Source organism: Calliphora vicina, chromosome 2 (assembly GCF_958450345.1).
Source record: "Calliphora vicina chromosome 2, idCalVici1.1, whole genome shotgun sequence".
Classification (NCBI taxonomy): Eukaryota; Metazoa; Arthropoda; class Insecta; order Diptera; family Calliphoridae; genus Calliphora; species Calliphora vicina.
The window spans coordinates 20701229-20723834 of NC_088781.1; the positions used below are offsets into that span (position 1 = coordinate 20701229).

Consider the following 22606-nt stretch of genomic DNA (forward strand, 5'->3'; position numbering starts at 1 on the left):
GGTCTTTTTGTGGAATGAGAAGCACCAGAATTTAAATTTTTGAAATGTAAAGAAAATTTAACATGCCTTTCAATACTTTTTATCTTTCAATTTAGCAACGTACTTAAATTTTAAAAAAAATATCGTAAATAAACCATTTTATTAAACCTTAATGTTTCAGCAACATGTTGCCAGCCTTGTATTTGAAAAGGACATGCAAATGATCAATATAATGAACTAGAATCCTTGATTGTTAAACAATAATTTAAAATTAAGATTTTGTATTCTTAATCTTTATTCAGCAACATGTTGCTAGCTACATTCTCAAGCAATATTTAACCATGTTAAGCAACAATTGATCACTTCTTTTAAAGATTTTAATTCTATTTCAAAAATACATATTTTAGATATAAAATTAATTCAGCAACATGTTGCTAGCTACATTCTCAAGCAATATTTAACCATGTTAAGCAACAATTGATCAGTTTTTTTTTTAATATTTTAATTCTATTTCAAAAATTCAATCTAGCAGCATGTTGCTTATATATAATTGTCTTAGTTTTTTTATATTACTTTATTTAAAAAAGAAAATTTAAAATTTTTGTAAACATAATATAAAATCTAGGTAAAAAATGTTTCAGCAACATGTTGCTAAGGCCAAAATTGTTTCATACGCACATTAATTAGTAAAATTTTATATTATTTTTAAAAATTATATTGAAATTATGGCAATTAAATAGAGAATTTGTTTCAGCAACTTGTTGCTAAGGTTAGTCAGAATTATTATTAAAAAAAATGTTCTTATATTTTATAGTTTATAAATATTTCTTAAATTTTCTGATCAAAACTAATCTTATTTTTTATTTTTCTTTTCTTTTTAGGTAAGTTTATCAAACGCCTTGCGAAAAGCGATATGAATTCTTTACGTAAGTTGATTTTAATAAATTCGCATTTAAAATATCCAAATTTTCCAAGACCCTGGCGCATAAATCAGTCTGAATTTGACTTTGTGGCTTATTCGAATAAACCTGCGACTTAAGAAAATCCTACAATAAAATGTCTAAATGGATAAAATCGCACGATATCGGTGGCCAGTTCACATGACCTCCACATGATATGACCATGCCCCCAAATCGATATGTGTGTCGTCCTGTTGTAACCACAAGTCGTTAGTGTTCATACCATCCCATTTAGGCCAAAATAAAATGACCGCTATCAACTGTCAACGTTCAGAAGTGCCTATTGAAAGACTCTTTATATGAGGTCATCTAGTTTTAGATTTTCATTCAAAGCTAGATCTTTTTGGAAATCCAAAAATGTTTGCCTAAATTTTGGTACAACCTTAAAGCAACATGTTGATAAACTTTATTATTTAAAACTTTAGCAACATGTTGCTAAAATCATGTTTTACTTTTTTTCCATTATTTTATTAAAACAAAAAAAGTAGTACTAATAAAATAAGTTCTTTTGCCGTTAATTAAACTTTAAACTAAAAAACCAAAAGCAAGTCAAGCCACGCCACAGCATAGCAAATAATAATGATGGCCATAATTAAAATCAGTGAAGCTTAAAACTTCAAATTTACCGTTAATTCAATAACCAAGTTTAGCACTAAACTGCAAGCCATTCAATAGTATTATGCATTGTTTTTGCTTTGTAACTCCTCTATAACCGCTTGTCCAGTGGTCCATAATTATTACGTTTAATTGCTGATTATCTCAACTCATTACAGTAATACACAATTAAATAGAAAATAATTTTTTATTCTATGAAATTAACTGTATATTAATTTTCTTCTTTTTTTAATTGAAATTTAGAAAAAATAATAAAAATGTTGCCGCTTTATATATTATATCGTTACTATTTTTCAGTTCAAGTATCGTAAAAATTAAATTCCATATAAATGGGAGGTGTTGGCCACACGCTTCTAAAACAAGTAGTGCAGCAAGTTACTGTTTTATGTGCTCTTTTTACCATTTGTTTTTTTGTATCCCTCTCCACCTAGTCTTTGTCTTTTTTTTTAGATTTTAAAGCCAGCCAACATAATTTATACCTTTTTAACGTAAAAATTTTTCTTTTTTTTTTACTTAAGTTTGGTCTGGTTTAAATAATCATGGCATATTTAAAACTAATAATTTGTGTTAATTTCTAGTTATACGCACGCGTGCATTTTTCTATCAGTTTTTTACTTATTTATTGTAGTTTTTTTGGTTTTTATTCACTTACGTTATTAAAGTTTTGTTGCTGTAATTAGAAATATACAAATTGTTTATGGCCTTTAACAGGAAGTGTGTATTTTGTTATATTTAATTGGGATTTAAATTTATTGTAGCTGTTTGTTGGTGGATTTGCTTGCAATCCACATAAATTAAAGTTTAAACATTGGACTTAACGTCGCTTTTTTTCTAATAATTATGTAAAACGTTAGCAAGTTTACACATATATCTTAACTCTTTTGTATCAGTTAACTTATATAGCTTTCAAAAGTTAGATTTATTTAAGAGGGACAGGAATTTGATGCATGACTGCTGTAAAATTTACATTTTGTCAAAATTATGTTCCATAAACGTAACTGAATTCAGTTGCTACATAGATCTTTGAAATTTAATCGTGTTAAATCACACGATCTGATTACCAAAACGCGAGATGACAGGTTTTGAATTGTTTCATTGACAAAGTCTTGTTCGAGGCGAATTTATATACCAGGTGGTGGCAGTGGCAAATTCAGACAAATACGAATTCATTAATTTGTTAATTATAACAAACAGCTGGTGTCAGTGGCGAATTCAGGCAAATCCGAGCGAATTCATTAATTTTTATATCTGGAGTTTGTTATTCTCAACAATGAGGCAATTGTTTCGAATGTCAAACTCCAGATATATAAATTAATGAATTCATATTCGCATGACTCTCTCATTGTTGAGAATATCAAACTCCAGATATAAAAATTAATGAATTCGCTCGTATTCGCATTAATAAGTTCACATCAAAATCGTCCAATTTAGGCAAAGAGAACTTGCGATATCGAAAATCTGTAACAGTCAACTACTTTGACTTAGATTTACATGTATTTTGTTGTTGCAAGACTTAGGTTTTTGACAACAGACTTTTTATCTCAGTAGTACAAAGTAATACATATTATTTATCGGCATAACCCACTTTCGATTGGGCGTGGCTTTAAATTTACTCAAAAAAATTAAGGAATTTATGACCAGTTTAAGTCAATATACTCGAGAGTACCACAGAGTACATATTCTCTTAAAAAATCGTTCTTTATACATTAAAAGACAAATATGTACTTAATCTAAATCTTAATCTTAAGTCAGGCGAATTTATACAAGGAGGTTGGTTGCAGTGGCGAATTCAGTCAAATTAGCAACAACTTTATCGTATATAAAAAATTTATGAATTCGCCCCAATTTGCCTGAATTCGCCACCGTCACCACCGTGTATAAATTCGCCTTGATCTTGAGAATGTCAAAATTCATTAAAAAAAATAGTGAATTCGCCCGCATCTGCCTAAATTCGCCACTGCGTTCACTTTGCATAAATTCGCCTTGATTCAATTGTTATACATACACAGAGAAAATAGATTCGTGATAGCAACCGAATTTGCTGCCAATCGAATGATTCTGACCGAATTTTACAATTGTGGCTACAACATTTTAGAAGGGGTAACAAATGTTTGGTAGCTTTAACCGAAGTACATCTTTATCAACTGTCTTCCTGGTAATAGAACCGAAATATTCTATGTGTGCAACCGAATACTTAATTCGATTAGCAACAAATTCGGTTGCTATTACGAATATTTTTTTTCTGTGTATATTGACAGATTTGCAGTTTATTTAGAATAGTTGTTCAATATAAAATTTGCACTGTTCTAGAAATAGGACACACTAGGAAATCTCAGAATTTGGACGTATTTAAAAACTAAAAGAGTCTTGCGTCATCGGTCCACATTTCTTTGAGAACCACTATAGGTCGATGATTATCTTCTTTTGGCCTGTATTGGATGATATGGATACCTACACACAGCTCAAGCCACATTGAATTTTCTGCACAAGCGATTTGTGGGCAAGGTCATCTTACTTGGAGGTGATATGAACTGTCCACCGATAGGGTGCGATTTGACCTCGTTAGTCTTTTCCTTGTGAGGTTTTCTTAAGTAGCAGGTCTATGCAAAATAAGCCACAAACCATATCGGCCCTCAAGGCCAACGTAACCCATGCCATCGATCAAATTCAGCCTGATTTATGCGACAGAGTTAAGGAAAATTTAACATTTCATATGCGCATTAACGGCATTGATAGGCCTTTCAAATGAATACAAAATTTCAATAATATCTCACACATTTATTTTATTTAAATTTAATAATAGGAATCTGTTAATGAAATACCCCTTATTAACATTTGTGTAATATCATCTCGTTACTTTACCAATCACTAGCTTTTAATAAAAATCCATATAAATATCAGATTTTTATACAGACTTTTATTAACCATAAATTTTCCCATTACACCACAACATTTTATTTTTATTGTTTCCCTTGAAAAAAAAAAAACACCTGCAAATTCGAGATCATCACAACAATTTAAAGTGAATTTTATACTTTAAATTTCAATTTAATGCATGTGTGTTTTCTATCTATCACATGATGCCGTTTAAACATGTTTTAAAAATTGGTTACATTTTTAAGACTTTTAGAAAATCGATAAAAATCTTTTTTAAACAGAAAAAAATTAAATATTCACAATCTTCAAGTTTTACATAAAATTGCATTAGGAAGCCAATACTAGCTGCAACAAAATTATTTCTAGCAATTAAAAGATTTTATAAAAGATAACAACTAATTTAAATAATTCAAAATTTGTTGTGAATATTGTTAAATAAAAAATATGTTTATAAACATGTTGTTAATAATATTTGTTTTTTTTGCAATTTAAAACATCATTGTTTGTCACTTTTATTTACTAGAGGAAATTCCATTTGAATTGTTTTAAATGCAATACAAAAAAATTTCAATTCATTTAAACAATTAAAACAAAAAAACATGAGGTACTACATCACCCAGTGAATCAGTTTAAGTTGGAGCAACAATACAATGAGTATTAGACAGCATCCGGTGATTATATTCAACAGTACAATATTACTGTTCAGCTCACATTATGAAGAAAAACTTTAAAAGGGAAGGTTGCCTAAACACACACAATTAAAATATATTTCAAAAATTAAAAAAAGGTTTTTTTATTAAGAACAAATTTCATCAGTGGTCGGATCAGTCTCAATCAATAGTTGGTCAGTTTAGGACAGAGAAAGAAAGAGCTTAACATGGATTTATAATCCAAGTTGCATGATCTCCCTATGCCGATCGCTGCCTTAAATTATATTGAAATGTATGTTAAATGTCTATAAGCCTACCTTCCCCTCTCTTTAAACAATTTATTAGCTATCTTTTTGCAAAAAAAAACAATTTACAATTATTGTAAATTGTGTTGGCATATTTTTCAATGAATGAATAAATATGTAAACATGAATGAATGAGATTTTTCTTTTTTTTGTTAATATTTTGTACAAACAATTATTATTTTAGTTGTTTTTAATTACGAAATAAATTGTTTTTGTGTAAATTGAAAAAAAAAAACCAAACAACAACAGTTTTATGTTGCACGCAATATAAATTAAATAAATCTAATATTTTCAAACAAAATTTTCATTTATTATTTACAAAGTAAAAAACATTTTGAGGTAATAAACGAGTGGGTGTGTTTTGCCTTAAAAAAAAAAGAAAAATATTACAAGAATTCTTAAAAACAACTAAATATTGTTAATTTTTTTGTTTAAATAAATGTTTTGTGATTTTCAGCAACATGTTGATAACAACAAGTGTCTCCATAAATGTTTGCGTGTCGTTTTTCGTATAGCAAAATAAATCATTTATTTATTATTTTTATTTTAATAATTCTAAAGAAAAATATCATTAATTTTGTATTATAGCGAAAAAGTTTAGATTCCCACGCTTAGTATGTGAAATACTTTTAAATGAAATAATAATTTATCAATAAAATTTGATCTTTAAACATGTTTACAATTGGAAGATAAATAAATACACAAAACTTTAAATAAAACCTAATTAATTAAAAACAAATATTAAAAGATAATCATCATTATAATAAAATTTAAACAAATTTTGAGTTCAACACAAATGCAATTGGCTCAAATTTTCTCAAAAATTCATTATTCTTTAATTGAAATTTGTTTCAACTTTATTTTTAGTTTCTTACATTTTTATAGATTTTTAATAACTCGCCATTAAAACGAAAATGTTGTAAAATTAAATGGGTATGAATTGTTGCCCATTTTCAATTTGTTGCTTTTTACACAAAATTTTTTTACGATACACTAAAATTTGTTAAAAAAAATAAAGAAATTATTACCAATTAAAGTCAATGCACTCGAGAGCTTACTTTAGTTTAAAAGTTGAAGCAGCTTTCAAGCACTGTATAGGACCCACTCTCAAATAAACCCAGACTCTTCTCTAAAACCTTTCTCTATTCTTTACAAGGCGATCTTATACGAGGTTTCTTTTAAACAAACAAAAATTGCGAAGTGTTTCGCTTGTCTGCCGATATACCCACACAGAGAAAAGAGATTCGTGATAACAACCGAATTTTTTGACAATCGAATGATTCAGATGCACACAACAGATTCGGTTCTATCAACAGAAAGTCAGTTGACAAAGAAGAATTTCGGATAAAGCAACCAAACTTTCGTTACCCCTTTTATGTTGTAGCCACATTTGGTCACTAAGGTAGAATAATTATATTGGCAACAAATTCGGTTGTTTTCTCTGTGCAGAGTCTCTGGCGGGAATCGAACCCGCAACCTCCAGCTTGATAGTCCAGCACACTATCGGTGCATTCTGGTAGAAGCAGTTGCAAATTCATGAAAATTCGAGCGAATTCATTAAGTTTTTATATGTATGCAACACTCTTGAGAATGTCAAACTCCTTGAATAATAAATCGCTCGAATCTGCCTTAACTCTACAATACATTCAATAAATCGTCTTGATTCATTTGTTATATTTTGATAGCTTTTGTGATGAAATGATTATATCTAAAATTTATTCAGAAAAGTTATTGAAGACAAACTTTCAAATTGCTGTCTAAATAGTAAAAGGGGAGAAAGGTTATTCTAGGAAATAGGCTTATATAGAAAATCTATTATTTTTAGCCTGTTTAAACAAGATTTGTTGAAAAATATGGAACCAAAACAACACTGTAAAACCTGGCTCTACTTTAATTGAGTCCCTCAAGATCACAATGAAGCAATAGTTCTCAATGAATTTGACTTGACTGTGACGAATCACCTTTTGTGCCTGCTGTAGGGTATTATTTTATAACTAGAAATCAGCCAAAAATAATATTGCTGCTAAATAAAATGTTGCAGCAAGGAATTTTCAAAACAGATGTTTTAAAATTGTATGTTTTTGATGTTGGTTTTTCTTTTTAATTTTTTTGCAAAATGCAAAAGTATGCCAGCAATTTTTGAGCGCTGAAATTAAAAATACAATGTTGTTTTGTAAATGGCACGAAACAACAAACAAACAAATAAAAATATTTTTAATAAAAATAGATTTATGGCAAATAATTTCAACAAAATTATTAGGGAATTTTCTTAATAAAACATAGCGATGAAACAATAAATTATTGAAACAATTTTAGCAAAATTAAACAAATTAATTAAAATGAAAAAAAAATTTTAAACAAATTATACATTAACTAAAAATGTTGCTTAAAAAAATCATCAGTTATCGATAATACAAAAGATAAGAAACAGGTTTCTTAAAGAAAATCTTCTATACAAAACTTTAGCTTAAAGAAAATTTTCAGTTCAACAATTCGTTGATACAAAAATTTTGGATAAAAAAAATATATTAATAAGAATGTTCTTTAAGAACAACATTTAACAGAACATTTTTAAGAAAACCCGTTAGTTATCGATAACACAAAAATTATTCTTAAACAACAATCTTCAGTTATCGATAACTCCAAAAATTCTTTAAAGTAATTTTCACTTATCGCCACCATAAACAATTTTCTTTAAACAAATCTTTAGTTATCGATAACTCTATTTTTTTTAAAGAAAATCAATCTATAACTTAAGAAATTTTCTTTATTTATCGATAACTCGAAAAATATTCTTGCGGAAAATCATTAATTATCGATAACTGGAAAATTTTCTAAAAGAAAAACAGATTTTATCGATAACTTGAAAAATTTTATTAAAGAAAATAATTTGTTATCCATAACTGGAACAATTTTCTTAAAGGAAATCCTTAGTTATCGATAACTGAAAAATTGTTAATGAGAATCATTAGTTATCGATAACTTAAAATATTTGTTTAATAATAAATCATCTGTAATCGATAATTCGGAAATGTTTGATTAAGAAAATTCGTAGTTAACGATAAGACGGTAATAAATAAATTCTAAACAAAAATTTACAGCAACATTTTCTTAAAGAAATTATCAAGTTATCGACAACTGCAAACATTTTCCTAAAGAAAATCCTTAGTTATCGATAACTGGAGAAATTTTCTTAAGGAAATTTCTTAGATATCGATAACTACAACAAAATTCTTTAAAAAAAATTTTATTTACCGTTTACTCTCAAAATTTGTTTAAAAGAAATTCTGAAATTATCTGAAAAAATGTCTTAAAGAAAGAAAGTCTTTAAAGTTATCGATAACAAAAATTATTAGAAGCATTTTCTTAACAAAAATATTTAGTTGGCGATAACTCGAAAAATGTTTCAAATAAAATCTTCAGTTATCGATTTAAAGAAATCTACAGCTCTTTAAACATATTTTTTTTTTAAATTAATTTTTAATTTTAATCAAAACTGAATTTTAAATCTCGTTTTAATTCTTTCATTTATTAATAAATACCTTTATAAATACATATCTATATATTTATTCTCTTTAAGTTGAAAGAAATATCACTTAAATGCGTCTGACAAAATGTCTGTCTAAATAAATTTTTATTTAATCTTTGTAAATGAGGCCTGACAAATTTTCGTTTCATTTTATTTTTTTTTTTCAAACATAAAAACATCAAATAAATCAGACAAAATGTTGTTCTATTGAAATGAAAAAAAAGATATTTATAAAAAAATTATTTAATAAACGAAAAAAAACAGACAAAACAAAATATGCTTAATAAATTATAAAAATATGAAAACATGAAAATATTTTCTTAATTTTTTTATATAAAAAAAATGGTCAGCAGAAAAACTTTAAAATAAAAACTGTGTCGTACTCACACACAAGTGCATTTATTTTAAAAGTCGGCAAAATACCAAAAACAAAAACACAAATACACGTACATTTATGATCATGTCCGTCTGTATGGATGGACTATTTAAAGTATGCAATGGCAGGCGGCGCCAATTTGGAGCCTCTTTTACAAAAACAAAATGAATAAAAACTCAAACATTTCAAAATCAAATAATTTTTAACCAAACTAACACTCACACTAGTTGCATATTTTATGTGCACTGCAGCACTACCAAAAAAGTCTTTCGTTGTCTCTTTGTTCTATCCAAAACAGAAAAACTGGCCATAATGTTCTTCGTTATATATTTTTATGTGTTCGGTGCGTGCTTTTTCTTTGAAATTCCATTTTAATGATTTGGGGCTCCCTCATTTATTGTTATTGTTGTATTTGTTGCTTTTCCCCCCTTTATTTTTAAGCCAAGCCAGACAGCATAACACCAATACAAAACAATAACAAATGCCATTTTGTAAATACTTATGGGATAAACAATTTGGTTCTTTGATGCATTTATAATAGAATGCTGAAATGGTACTTTTTTGTGTAAAGTCCCAAAACCGAATAATAAACTTTTCTGAATAAAGTCTCCTATATTGTCTCAGAAGTAAAACTGAAAATGTGAAAAGCACTTTTGTTTAGTTATCGATTAATCGTTTAAAGAAAATCTACAGTAATCGATAACTCGAAATAAATTCTGAAAGAAAATTTTCTTAAAGAAAATCTCAAGTTATCGAAAATTAAAAAAAAAAATTCAAGTTATCGATAACACGAACAACTTTCTTAAAGAAAATCTCAAGTTATCGATAACTTGAAATTTTTTTTAAGAAAATCTAAAGTTATCGATATCTCGAAAATTTGTATTAATGAAAATCTCAAGCTATCGATAATTCGAAAAAATTCTTAAAGAAAATCTAGGAATATTTTCTTAAAAAAATCTCAAGTTATCGATAACTCTAAAAATGTTCTGAAACAAAATCTCAAGTAATCGATAACTTAGAGAAATTTCGTAAAGAAAATTCAAGTTATCGATAACTCAAAAAAAATTGTTTAAAGAAAATCTCAAGTTATCGATAACTTTCTTAAAGAAAATCTAAAGTTATCGATAACTCGAAAATGTTAATTAAAGAAAATCTCAAGCTATCGATAATTCGAAAAAAATTCTTAAAGAAAATCTCGAAACATTTTCTTAAACAAAATCTCAAGTTATCGATAACTTGGACAAATTTCCTAAAAAATCTTTAGTTGTCGATAACTCGAAAAAATTGTTTAAAAAAATCTCATGTTATCGATAACAGGAACAATTTTTTAATGAATATCTGAAGTTATCGATAACACGAATAATTTTCTTAACGATAACTATCGATAACTCGACAATTTTTATTAAAAAACCCAAGTTTATCGATAACTTGGACAAATTTAATAAAAAGCTCAAGTTATCGATAACAATTTTCTAAAAGAATTTCTCAAGTTATCGATAACACGAATAATTTTCTTAACGAAAACCACATGTTATCGAAACAACAACAATAATCTTAAAGAATTTCTCAAGTTATCGAAATTGTTTTAAAGAAAATATAAATCTATCGATAACTCGACAATTTTTAATAAAGAAAATCTCATGTTATCGATAAATCGGAAATTTTTCTTAAAAAAAGTTACCGAAAAAATTCTCTTAAACAAAATATTCTGTTTTCTTAAGAAAATTTTTATCGATAACTACCTTTGCACAATTTGTTATTTCAATTTATAAAACAATAAAAACTACTTTGATTGAAAAAGTACTTTTTTCAAATTTGTTGGTACTTTATTTTAAAGTTTTATTTATCATCTCTGTTGGGTTTGTATTGCAATGTGAGTTTGTGTGAGCCTACATAATTATGCTATAGTTTATTTGCTACTTAATTGTTGGTGTTTTTTTTTTGTTCTTATTTTAATTAATAAAATTCATAATTTTATGGTCAGTCAGACAAAAGAAATTTAAGGTTTTTAATATTCGCCGCTTTGACTACGGAAAGAATATTTTACAATCTTCCCTATAGGGTTTTAGAAAGTATTTTAAGTTTATTCTTACGTTAGAAGCTGTCCAGAAATAAATTTAAATGTCTCTCTTCACCAAACATTTTTGAAATGGAATTTCATTTGATATACAAATTGTATATACATATAAAATATAAAATGTCTTCAGAACTTTGAAAGTTGATATCGGCTACATCTGTCGAGTTGACTGTCATTGATTCACCGTCAACGGCTACCGCTATAGGTCGATGAATACCATCTTCTGGTATTGAGGGCATGGTCATCTCACGTGAAAGTGAACTGGCCACCGAGATCGTGAGATTTGACTCAATTATAATTTTTCTTGTAGGTTTTTTTAAGTGGTTTTGAATTATAGAAATCTTGAAATTGAGTTAAGAACTAATTCTTTCAAATCTTTGCTCTCCTAATAAAGGGTCTAATAAAACAGTAGCCATGTTACTCTTTAATTTTAAACATCATGTTTGACTTCTCATTCACCATTTCTGGTTCTAATTTTAAACCTCTATAGAGGATGTTATATCAATGATAATTATGGTTAAACGTTTTATTAAAAATTATGTGTTTAACAGGTACCCTCAATAATAATTCCACTTAAACAACAACTAATTAAAAAACACACTCTTTTGTATACTTTACAACTCTTCTTTGCAACCATGGAGGATGTGGTGGGATGTTTGGACAATTATCAAGTTTGAAATAATGAAATGATTTTTATTAGATCTTTGCCACAGATGATCATCATCATTATAATCAAACAAGTTGTTTTTTTTGCTGGCGGTTACACATGAAATGGTGTTTAAGGAAATACTCTTTTAAATGTGTAATGAGTTCTCATCTTAAGCAATAATATCAACAATTTACGATATTAACTATAATTTCTTAAGTTAATGATAAGAATCATGTTTTTTGTAGGCATTTGATGTTTTGAAGTTTTCCTAAAAATTATAATTCATTTTCTAAATGAGTTCAATTTAAGTCTGTAGTAATCATTAGAGAAAAACTCATTTGAATTAGTAGCTGATTTCTTAAACATTAATTAAAAGTTAAGTATCTTTAATTTGGCTAATAATCAATATCTTAAATGAAAATTTATTTACTACAGAATACATTTTGCAAGTTTATACATTAGTTATAGATTTTAGGAGATTTTTATTTGCATGGAAGAGTATAAAACGAAAAGATAAATTTATGTTATTAGCTATAGATTTACATTTTTAATATACTTTGCAAAGAAACTTGTAAATGTATAATTAGGCAGAATTTCCTGATATAAATCCATTTGGAAATACATAACACTTTTTTGCTAATATTTTGCTGCTAAGCTCATAAAAACCCCGGACAACCCCAGACTTTTTGAAACTCTTCTTGATTCATAAATATATCGTCCCCTTAATAAAACAGTGGTGTATAAGCATATACATTGCATAATAAGAATCTACATAACTGATTCTATATGTGGTCAAAATTTGGTGGAATTCTACTTCCACAAAGTGGTTCAAAAGATCAATTGAAATATTACTTTTGTTCTAGATGTCTACTAACACAAAAATTTTGAACTCAATTATTTCGAAATGGCAAAAAAACTATACACTATTGTTTTATTAAAGAGACGATATAGTCCTGGTTCGGTTGCTTTTTAAATTCGGGAAAATCGGCGAAAAAGGACTGATATATACCTCGAGTTTTTACCTAGTTGTGGTCTATATCAGGATTACTAAGTCATTGATATAGACAATATGGATATCTAATGATATACATTTCAAATACCTTTCCAACGACTATATAACGTCAAATAAATTTGGACCAACAATGGGTAAAAATCGGGGAAAATATTTTTTAATCCAAATTTTTTTTTCCAAAAAATTTATTTTTCATCAAAAATGTTAAAAAAAAAGATTGAAATAAATTTTAGGTGAAAAAAAAATTTTAGAAAAATTTCTGAATAAAAACAAAAAATTTGGTGAAAAACATTTTCGCGATTTTAACCCATTTTTGGTCCAAATTTATTTCCAAATTCGGCCTTTTACTTGTTTTTGTTTGTTTAATGTGCCATATTATTAAAATCTGCTGATTCATATCTGTATTTATCTGTGCTCTTCTACTTTTAATCCTTTTTTAAATACTTCTTATTTCTATATCAAAATTTATATTAATTATTTCTTCTCTCTCTCTTTCTCTTTGTAGCTCGCACTTTGACCTGTTATTGTGATGGCAGCTGTCCCAATAATGTTAATAATGGCACATGTGAGACCCGGCCCGGAGGCTCTTGCTTTAGTGCAGTTGAAGAAGTATATGATGAAACTACTGGCACCTATGAAGAGGAACGATCATTTGGTTGTATGCCACCCGAAGAAAATGGCGGTTTCTTAATGGTAAGTTTAAAAACCCAATAAAAATCTTAAGAAATTTATTAATAATTGTTATTCATTTCTATTGCAGTGCAAAGTTTCCACGGTACCCCACCTGCATGGCAAAAATATCGACTGTTGTGATACGGGTAACTATTGTAATCGTGATTTACATCCTGCCTTTACACCAAAACTCACCACACCTGCCCCCGAATTGCCAGTTAGCTCACAATCTGTCCATTATTTGGCCATGATTGCCTCCATGATTATATGCCTCACAGCCTTCATTGTCATAGTGGTGATTGTCTGCATGACCTATAGGCGAAGGGAGAAACTGAGAAAACAACCGCGTTTGATTAGCAGCATGTGTAATAGCCAACTCTCGCCCTTGTCACAAATGGTGGAACAAAGTTCTGGTTCGGGCTCGGGTTTACCTTTGCTGGTGCAAAGAACCATAGCCAAACAAATACAAATGGTTAAATTGGTGGGTAAGGGCCGTTATGGTGAGGTGTGGTTGGCCAAGTGGCGTGATGAAAAGGTGGCCGTTAAGACTTTCTTTACCACTGAAGAGGCTTCGTGGTTCCGTGAGACAGAAATCTATCAGACCGTTTTAATGAGACATGAAAATATTTTGGGTTTCATAGCGGCCGATATAAAGGGTAATGGCAGCTGGACTCAAATGTTATTGATCACTGACTATCATGAGAATGGTAGTCTACATGATTATCTTTCCACCTCGGTTATTAATCCCCAAAAACTGCAGTTATTGGCTTATTCTTTGGCCTCCGGATTGGCTCATTTGCATGATGAGATTTTCGGAACACCCGGCAAGCCGGCCATAGCCCATCGCGATATTAAAAGCAAAAATATATTGGTAAAACGTAATGGCCAGTGTGCCATAGCAGACTTTGGTTTGGCCGTCAAATACATTTCGGAATTGGATGAAATACATATTGCTCAAAATACTCGAGTAGGCACCAGACGTTATATGGCCCCAGAGGTTTTAAATCAAACCCTTAATCCCCAACAATTTGAGGAATTCAAAAGGGCTGATATGTATTCGGTGGGTTTGGTGTTGTGGGAAATGGCCAGACGCTGTTATACCCCCATACCCAGCTCAAAGGCCACCACTTGTGAAGACTATGCCTTGCCTTACCACGATGTAGTGCCCTCAGATCCCACATTCGATGACATGCATGCTGTGGTGTGTGTCAAGGGCTTCCGACCGCCCATACCAGCTCGCTGGCAAGAGGATGATGTTTTGGCTACGGTGGCCAAGATCATGCAAGAATGCTGGCACCCCAATCCTACAGTGCGTCTAACAGCGCTGAGAGTTAAAAAGACTTTAGGTCGTTTGGAAGCGGATTATGTGGACTGTCCTATGAAAATTGTATAATTAGTTTATTTTAACTTATTTTTAAGTTTAATTTAGTTAAACTTTTAATTTAAGTATTTTTTTTTTATTTTTTTCAATTTATTTTCATTTAATACGTTTATAGTTTTGTAGTTTGTATTTGGAAAAAAAAAGAAACATATGTTTTTGTTTGAAAATGTTGTTTTAAAAGGAACTTTTTTTATTATTTTGAAAAAGTTTCTTGTAAAAAATTTTTGTTTGTTTATTTTTTTCTATTTCATTTAGAAATTTAGTTTTAAATTAATTTAATTATTTAGATATGAATTACTTTGTACTATATATATATTTAGCGTTTAAAACACACACACATGACATTATTTTAATATCATTTCACCAATTTTGGGGGGAGGAAAATAGACAAAAAAATTAGGATTTTTATTGGGATTCAAGTAGTAATCAAGTAAAATGCAAGCCTTAATTCCAGTGTCTAGCAATTGAATTAAAAATGTTATTATATTTGGATTAAAGTTTAAAGATTGGAACTGTTCTAATACAATTTTAAATAATGCTAATTCGTAGTCTGAAGAGTGCCTTACTTTATAACTTTAGATTTTCTAACAGAAGATTCGACTCTAAAAAGTGCCTTACAAAGTTCTTTTAAGGATTTTGTAGATTTTTGAGTCCCTAACTTACCATCAAATAAATATATAAAAGGGTTTGAAATTACAGTTTTGCAAATCAAAATCAAACCTTTAGAAAGTCTTTAAGAAAGCTCCTATACAGTTCTAAATAATGCTAATTTGTAGTCTGAAAAGTGCCTTAGAAAGTTCTTTAAAAGTTTTTTTCAGATTTTTCTTTAGAATTTCTAACAGAACTGCAAAAAGATTTGACTCTAAAAAGTGCCTTACAAAGATCTTTCAAATATTTTGTAAATTTTTGAGTCCCTAACTTACCATCAAATAAATATATAAAATCAAAATCAAACCTTTAGAAAGTCTATAAGAAAGCTCCTATAGTCTGCTTTTACACACAGCAAGTTTACTTGAAGCAAGTCTCTTCGATTTCCTTTTAAACTTGCTCGACCGTTTACACACAGCAAGTCTGTGTTCAATTTTGTATGTCAAAACCTAATAGACGCCATAGTGAAAATGAGAAAACAAAAGAGAATTGAAGAGACTTACCAGTACAACCAAGTGTGTACCCCTCTTCTTTCTTCTTGCCTCTCTCTCCTATAAACTCTAGACTTGCGCAAGAAAACTTGCCCTGTGTAAAAGCAGACATACAGTTCTAAATAATGCTAATTCATAGTCTGAAGAGTGCCTTAGAAAGTTCTTTAAAAGTTTTTTCAGATTATTGTGTCAATAACTTTAGAATTTCTAACAGAACATCAAAAAGATTTGACTCTAAAAAGTGCCTTACAAAGTTCTTTTAAAAATTTTGTACAATAGATTTTTGAGTCCCTAACTTACCATCAAATAAATCTATAAAAGTGTTTGAAATTATAGTTTTGCAAAACAAAATCAAACCTTAAGAAAGTCTTTAAGAACAGTTCTAAATAATGTAAATTTGTTGTCTGGAAAGTGACTTAGAAAGTTTTTTCAGATTTTTGTGTCTATAACTTTAGATTTTCAAACAGAACAGCAAATAGTTTCGACTCTAGAAAGTGCCTTACAAAGATCTTTCAAAGATTTTGTAAATTTTTGAGTCCCTAATTTATCATCAAATAAATATATAAAAGAGTTTGAAATTACAGTTTTACAAATCAAAATCAAACCTTAAGGAAGTCTTTAAGAAAGCAGCTATACTGAAAAGTGCCTCACAAAGTTTTGTTAAAGAATTTTAATGATTTCTAAATAATATTTAGAAAAATTGATTTTAAAGTTTTGTAAATCAAAATTTAATATTTAGAAAGTTCTTTAAAATTATGTTATATTAAAGGTTTAGAAAGTCTTTTATCTTTTTTAATAAGAATTTTAAATCAAAGTCCATTTTTAAGAAGAATTTTTTTAAAGAAATTTCGATATGTTTCATTAAATTTTAGTTTGAAACTATAAACTTTAGCAGTACCTAGAAAAGACTCTAAAAAACATTATATTAAAAAAATACAGCCACATAACTGCAATGATATGTTGCAAAAGTTCTTTGCTAAGACTTACTCGTAAATTTTGAGCTTCTAAAGATACAAATTCATAAAAACTGTTAAGCAAAAGATCTTAAATCTTTTGAAACCATAAAGATTTCAATTTCAAAACCCCAAATCTAATCTTAATTATTTTGTATATTTTCAAACCAGCTATTTTTAAACATAATTTGAATTTAGAAAATCATCATTATTTCAAATAATGTTTAAAAATCGTTAGCCCCCTTAAAATCTATAACATTTTCATATATTTTTTACATATTTGTACAAAGTCATTATTTGTTGCTTTCTATATTAAACTAATAAATATTTAATTTAAATACTAATCTTTAAGTTAACAATATAAATATAAAGAAATATTTTGTTTTAAAATATAAACAAAAAAAAAATAAAAATTTAAAAATAAAAGAAAAACAAAAAAAATATGCAACTACGTTTATTAAACGTTTTATATATAAATAAATAGAATTTAAAAAGTTTAATTTAAACTAAGAGACATATATTACTTAAGCATTAATCATTAATTACTTATAAAAATGACAAAATTTATAAATAATTTAAAAACAAAACAAAAAAAAAACTATAATAAGCAAATGAATTACTTTAAACAAAAGGCTTTAACATATAAAATCAAATTTTCTTTTACTGATATTAATTTAACTATTTACATACATAATAATAAACCATAAAAAAATCTTGTTATTCCTAAAAATTATAAAACAAATTTTAAAACTTTTTCTATTAGAAAAAAAGTAAAGTTATAAATTTTGTAATATTTTTATGTTTATTTACTAAATTATTTATAAATATTTATAAAAAAAAAATACATAAATAAATTGCCTTATATTTCTTAAAAATTAAACTTTAACTTAAAAAAACAAAACAAAAAAAGTGCCAGTTATTTTTAAAAAGATTTTGCAAAAGTGAAAAGGAAACGCAAAAATAAATTGCCTTATTTAGGAAACAGGTTTATATTTAGTATTATATTCGGCCAATGACGAATTTTAATATTGTAAAACTAAAGGTTAGCAAAACTCAGCCGCTGAGACTACAATAAAACACTTTATTAACTAAAACAAAACAATTTTGAAATTGTATACGAAAATTTAAGTCATTACTGCATCTAGTTTTGCCTGTCATCAATTCTAAACTAGTTTTTAAAGTTAAACCGAATATTCGAATTAATAGGCATTAAAATATAATAAAATCAAAGAAATTAAACTGAAATTATACCCTCTGTCCAAAATTCCATTCCGATCGCAAGTTGAATCATTTCCGTATTTAGCTTCATCAAAAAAAGGAAAACGAACATTTAATTTGAATGAAATCACTTTCAGTTTATAACTTAAATTTATATTTGTTTGTAAATAGTAAATATTTTTCTCAATTTCTCTACAAGAATCTTGTCTTTTCTTTGATATACCTACATTAAGGTGGAGATATAATGTATGAATTTTTGTTTTCAATGGAGTAGCGATATAAAGTTGCCGTTTAATGAGTAAGTTAAACGTACGAAAGATTACTTATGTATTTTGATGTTTTAAAGTGCCCCAACACAATTATAAATAAAAAAATTGCATATTTTTTTCATATGGTCATTATACAACCTTATACTTTGTAAACTTTAGTTTATGTTGAATATAAATATTTCTATGTATTGTTAGGTCAATATAATTATATCCAATAATTAAAAAAAAACATATTTTTACTTGAAAAACTAAATTCATATTTCACGTTTTACAACCCACATATGCAGAAGTGGATATTTTTATACCCAATCCATAAAATCGTACTTGTAGCTTAGGAAAGTAGGCCTAATCACTTGGTTATTTTTTTACTGATAGAGGACATCCAAGGCTACTAGGTAAAAGGAAGGCATTGGGGACTTCCACTCCGCCGTTTTCTAGAGCCATTTATTTTTGTATTATTATAATGATGATGATTTGGTGGATCGTATATATAGAGGTGCCCCCTCTATATATACGATCCACCAAATGAATTTTTTTGTGTATATTTAGGAGTTAAAAAATCAACTTTTAACAGGTATTCCAAAGCGATTACGAAAAAAAAATAAAAATCGCTCCACCCTAACCTACATACATTATGATCAAAAAACTGAATGAATAAATATTGTTATGTTTTTACCTTTTAAAAACGGTGGTTTACCCCATGTCACAGAATTCCATTCCGATCGAAAGTGTAATTAATTCCGCATTTTGCTTCTTTAGAAAAAGAAAAACAGACATTTCTTTGGAATGAAAAAACTTTCAGTTTTCTATGTGGAATCGATATTATTTTGTAATTATTTGTTTTTCTCGTATTTTTTTAATAATTTTGTTTATCAAAAACTTGTTTTAATATACAAAACATAGCCAAATTAAATTTGGAAATTCAGAATTAGTTTATAATTTTGGCCTGTTATTTCCTTTAAAAAAAATAAATCCGATTCTTTTAAATGTAAATAAATGCGATCAGTAGTTTACAAATTGTAACAACTCTTTATTTATGGAAATGGATGGAAATGTTTATTAACATGATGAATGTTGCAAGCAATCGTTACAGACCGTTAAATTCAAATTGATAATGCAATTTTGTCACAATATTTTGGGAATTAACAATATCAAATGAAATCTGAAGATGCTAAAACTAACTCGATCACAATAACATCTACGCAATTTAAACTATTCCGAACGAAAGCTGTATGGTAATTGTGTTGATTTTTTCTATCGAAAAGCAAAAATTTAAAATAATCAGAACTCAGTAAATTTTGTGTGAAATTGATTCATGATCCAACCATTTCGAAAATATATAAATAGAGTTCTATCGATTATTCGGTTTCAGGTTAATACAAAATCTGGTTTCAGACAAAATTCGGCCGAATACCCAAACTTTTATACAGACGAAACACAGATTAAGAATTTTAAAAAAAGAAACCTGATTGGAATATCATAACTAAATCCCGAAGATTCATATGGTATTAGAAAATGTCTTATGGGACTATTATGACAACTGGCAGCTATAATCTGAAAAAAAACACTCGTAATAGTTCAAAAAGTTTAAAAAAATATTAAAAATTGTAATATTATTGGAAAAATATCTACATATTTATATTAATAGAATCGTAAAAGTATTCGTATCGTTTAAAAATTTAAAATCGGTTATATAATGACTGAGTTAAGAAGGTTTAAATTTGCGGGTCCCAAAAAAAATATACTCTTGTCTATATCTCGGAAATTTGAGGATGTATTGGAACTTTTAAAACTAGCTTTGTAATACACTCAGCTGGATCTACAACCTGAACTGGGTCATTCGCCAAGTTATTGGAAAACATTTTTTTTTTGTACCACAGTGTTATTAAAGCATGCGATATTTCAACTCGCAAAAGGAGTCCCGATTATAATAATGTGAGGCTCGCTGCGGAAACTATTATGAGATTGTGGTTCGAAATCGGTTGATGTACCAGAAAATATGTTTGATACTGAGCTACAACTGATAATGCAAGATCATGTCATGTGACTAGAAAATATTCCCAAAAATTTTGACAATTTCTTTAGCAGTTTTCTGCATATAGAAAACAGATTTGTTGTAAAGACCAAAATTGTTACCAATCAAATGATTCAAGTATATGCATAGATTTATCGATTCTAACCACAGAGAATCAGTTTATAAAGAAGATTTATGATTCAAATAACTGAATATTGTTATCCAAACTCTCTGTTTGATAAAAACCGAAAAATGTTAATAAAAAATTGGAAAATTTAGGGCGGGTCAATAAGTCCGTGACTTTTTGAGTGAAACACAGGTTTTTGGATAAAAATTATTTTATTTTTCAACAGAGTCTCCTCAAGTCACGCGGTAATTGGCCCTCGTACAAATTTAAATTTTATTTTCTTGCAGAATTATTAAGGAGCTTAACATTATAACTTCTAAGGATATTCATATTAAGAGAAAATAATGACAATAATAGTGTTTCAAACAAATTTATAAATTCCGATTTGAAAAAGTTTTTATGAAAGGAATTACACAGTTTTTCCAGATTATAACCAGATCTTATTGAATTTATACCGATTATAAAACGATGGACTAACAAAAATATCGTATACCTCTTTTAAAACGCAGGGAATAGCTTATGAAGACCACAAAGAATAAAAATCACTCAGTTTTCAAATAATTTTTGAGAATTTTTTTATACAAATACATATTGGAAAATTGTTTTCCAACCGTGTTTCTGAATCAGGCCCTAAGAATTAATTGAAAACCAATAAAAGTTGTTCACTCATGAAAATCATCGCCTTCGTTGTTCTTCCTAAAATCCAAGCATGTCACCAATTTGAAATTTTTTTTTACAGGACTTCGTTAGCCATATGAGGAAATCCAAATACAATAATTTTCTAGTAGATTTATTAACTTCAAATTATTTTAATGACAACGTTTACCATATTCTTACAAAATTGATAAGTGGGTTTAAAAGTAAAGTATTGGGGTTACCTCTTTAAAAGACAAATGTATGCGAATCCTGTTAAATTTTTTTGTGTTTCACTGGGAGTTCCTTTGGTTTTAGTTTGAAATGGAATTTAAGTCTATTCTGTATGTGTCCAAAATAAATAAGTGATAAGACGGAGGGTATAAATGTTACTAAGACTATTAGAATATACATATATTTTACGTAATTCAAATCAAAAGATAAAATTAATTTTTTTTCTAATCGAACTTGCGAATATCTCCCAAATTTAATCAAATTCAAAACTATTGTACATCGATGAAGAATTAACAATATACTGATTTACATTTGTATTTTACAAAAATATTAGGTTAAAAGAAAAAGCTTTTAATAATGTTGTAACGAATAAAAACTTTTCTGTTAAAAACTTATCCAGTGTATTGATATAAAGATTTACTGAAAACTTAAATTTTTCTAAAAATAAATTTTGCAAACTGCCTTCTTTTTATAAAAACAAAAATAACACAGGGAGTTACTTAGTAAATCCATTCGACAAGAAATACTTTCGAATTACAATTGCCCAATTCACAATCGGTGTCGTACCGTTTGTCATAAATATTTTTCAAGCAAAATTTTTTGAAACAAAACATTAATAAACAAATTACGGCATACAACGCTACGACACCAATTCTGAATTGGGCAAATGTATTTAGCATAAAGTTTTCACTTACGAATCGAGTTACGTAGGAACCCCCCAGATTACACAAACTTTACTAAACTTGTACATAGTTTTACCGTTAAATTTACAAACTATTATGTTGGTCAACAAAGGTTTAGACCTATTTAGGCTTATGAATTAAGCTATTACAGTCTATATTTATTATTTAAATGATCAGTCTTATCGTATAATCCTCCATCGACAGTTTCGTACTAGATTAAAGATAAACTGCAACCTGTTTCATTATTCTAGTACG

General features: G+C 27.9%; 1 protein-coding gene across 2 annotated transcripts in view; it reads left to right on the plus strand.

The window, feature by feature from the left end:
* Positions 1–18082, plus strand: part of tkv (thickveins) — a 392745-nt gene extending 374663 nt beyond the window's left edge. For both annotated transcript variants that reach the window (XM_065499506.1, XM_065499507.1), the window contains 2 exons: positions 13534–13721; positions 13789–18082. In XM_065499506.1, coding sequence (XP_065355578.1) covers positions 13534–13721; positions 13789–15093 — 1493 coding nt within the window. In that variant the 3' untranslated portion in view covers positions 15094–18082. The remainder of the gene's footprint in view (positions 1–13533; positions 13722–13788) is intronic.
* Positions 18083–22606: the final 4524 nt, after the last annotated feature.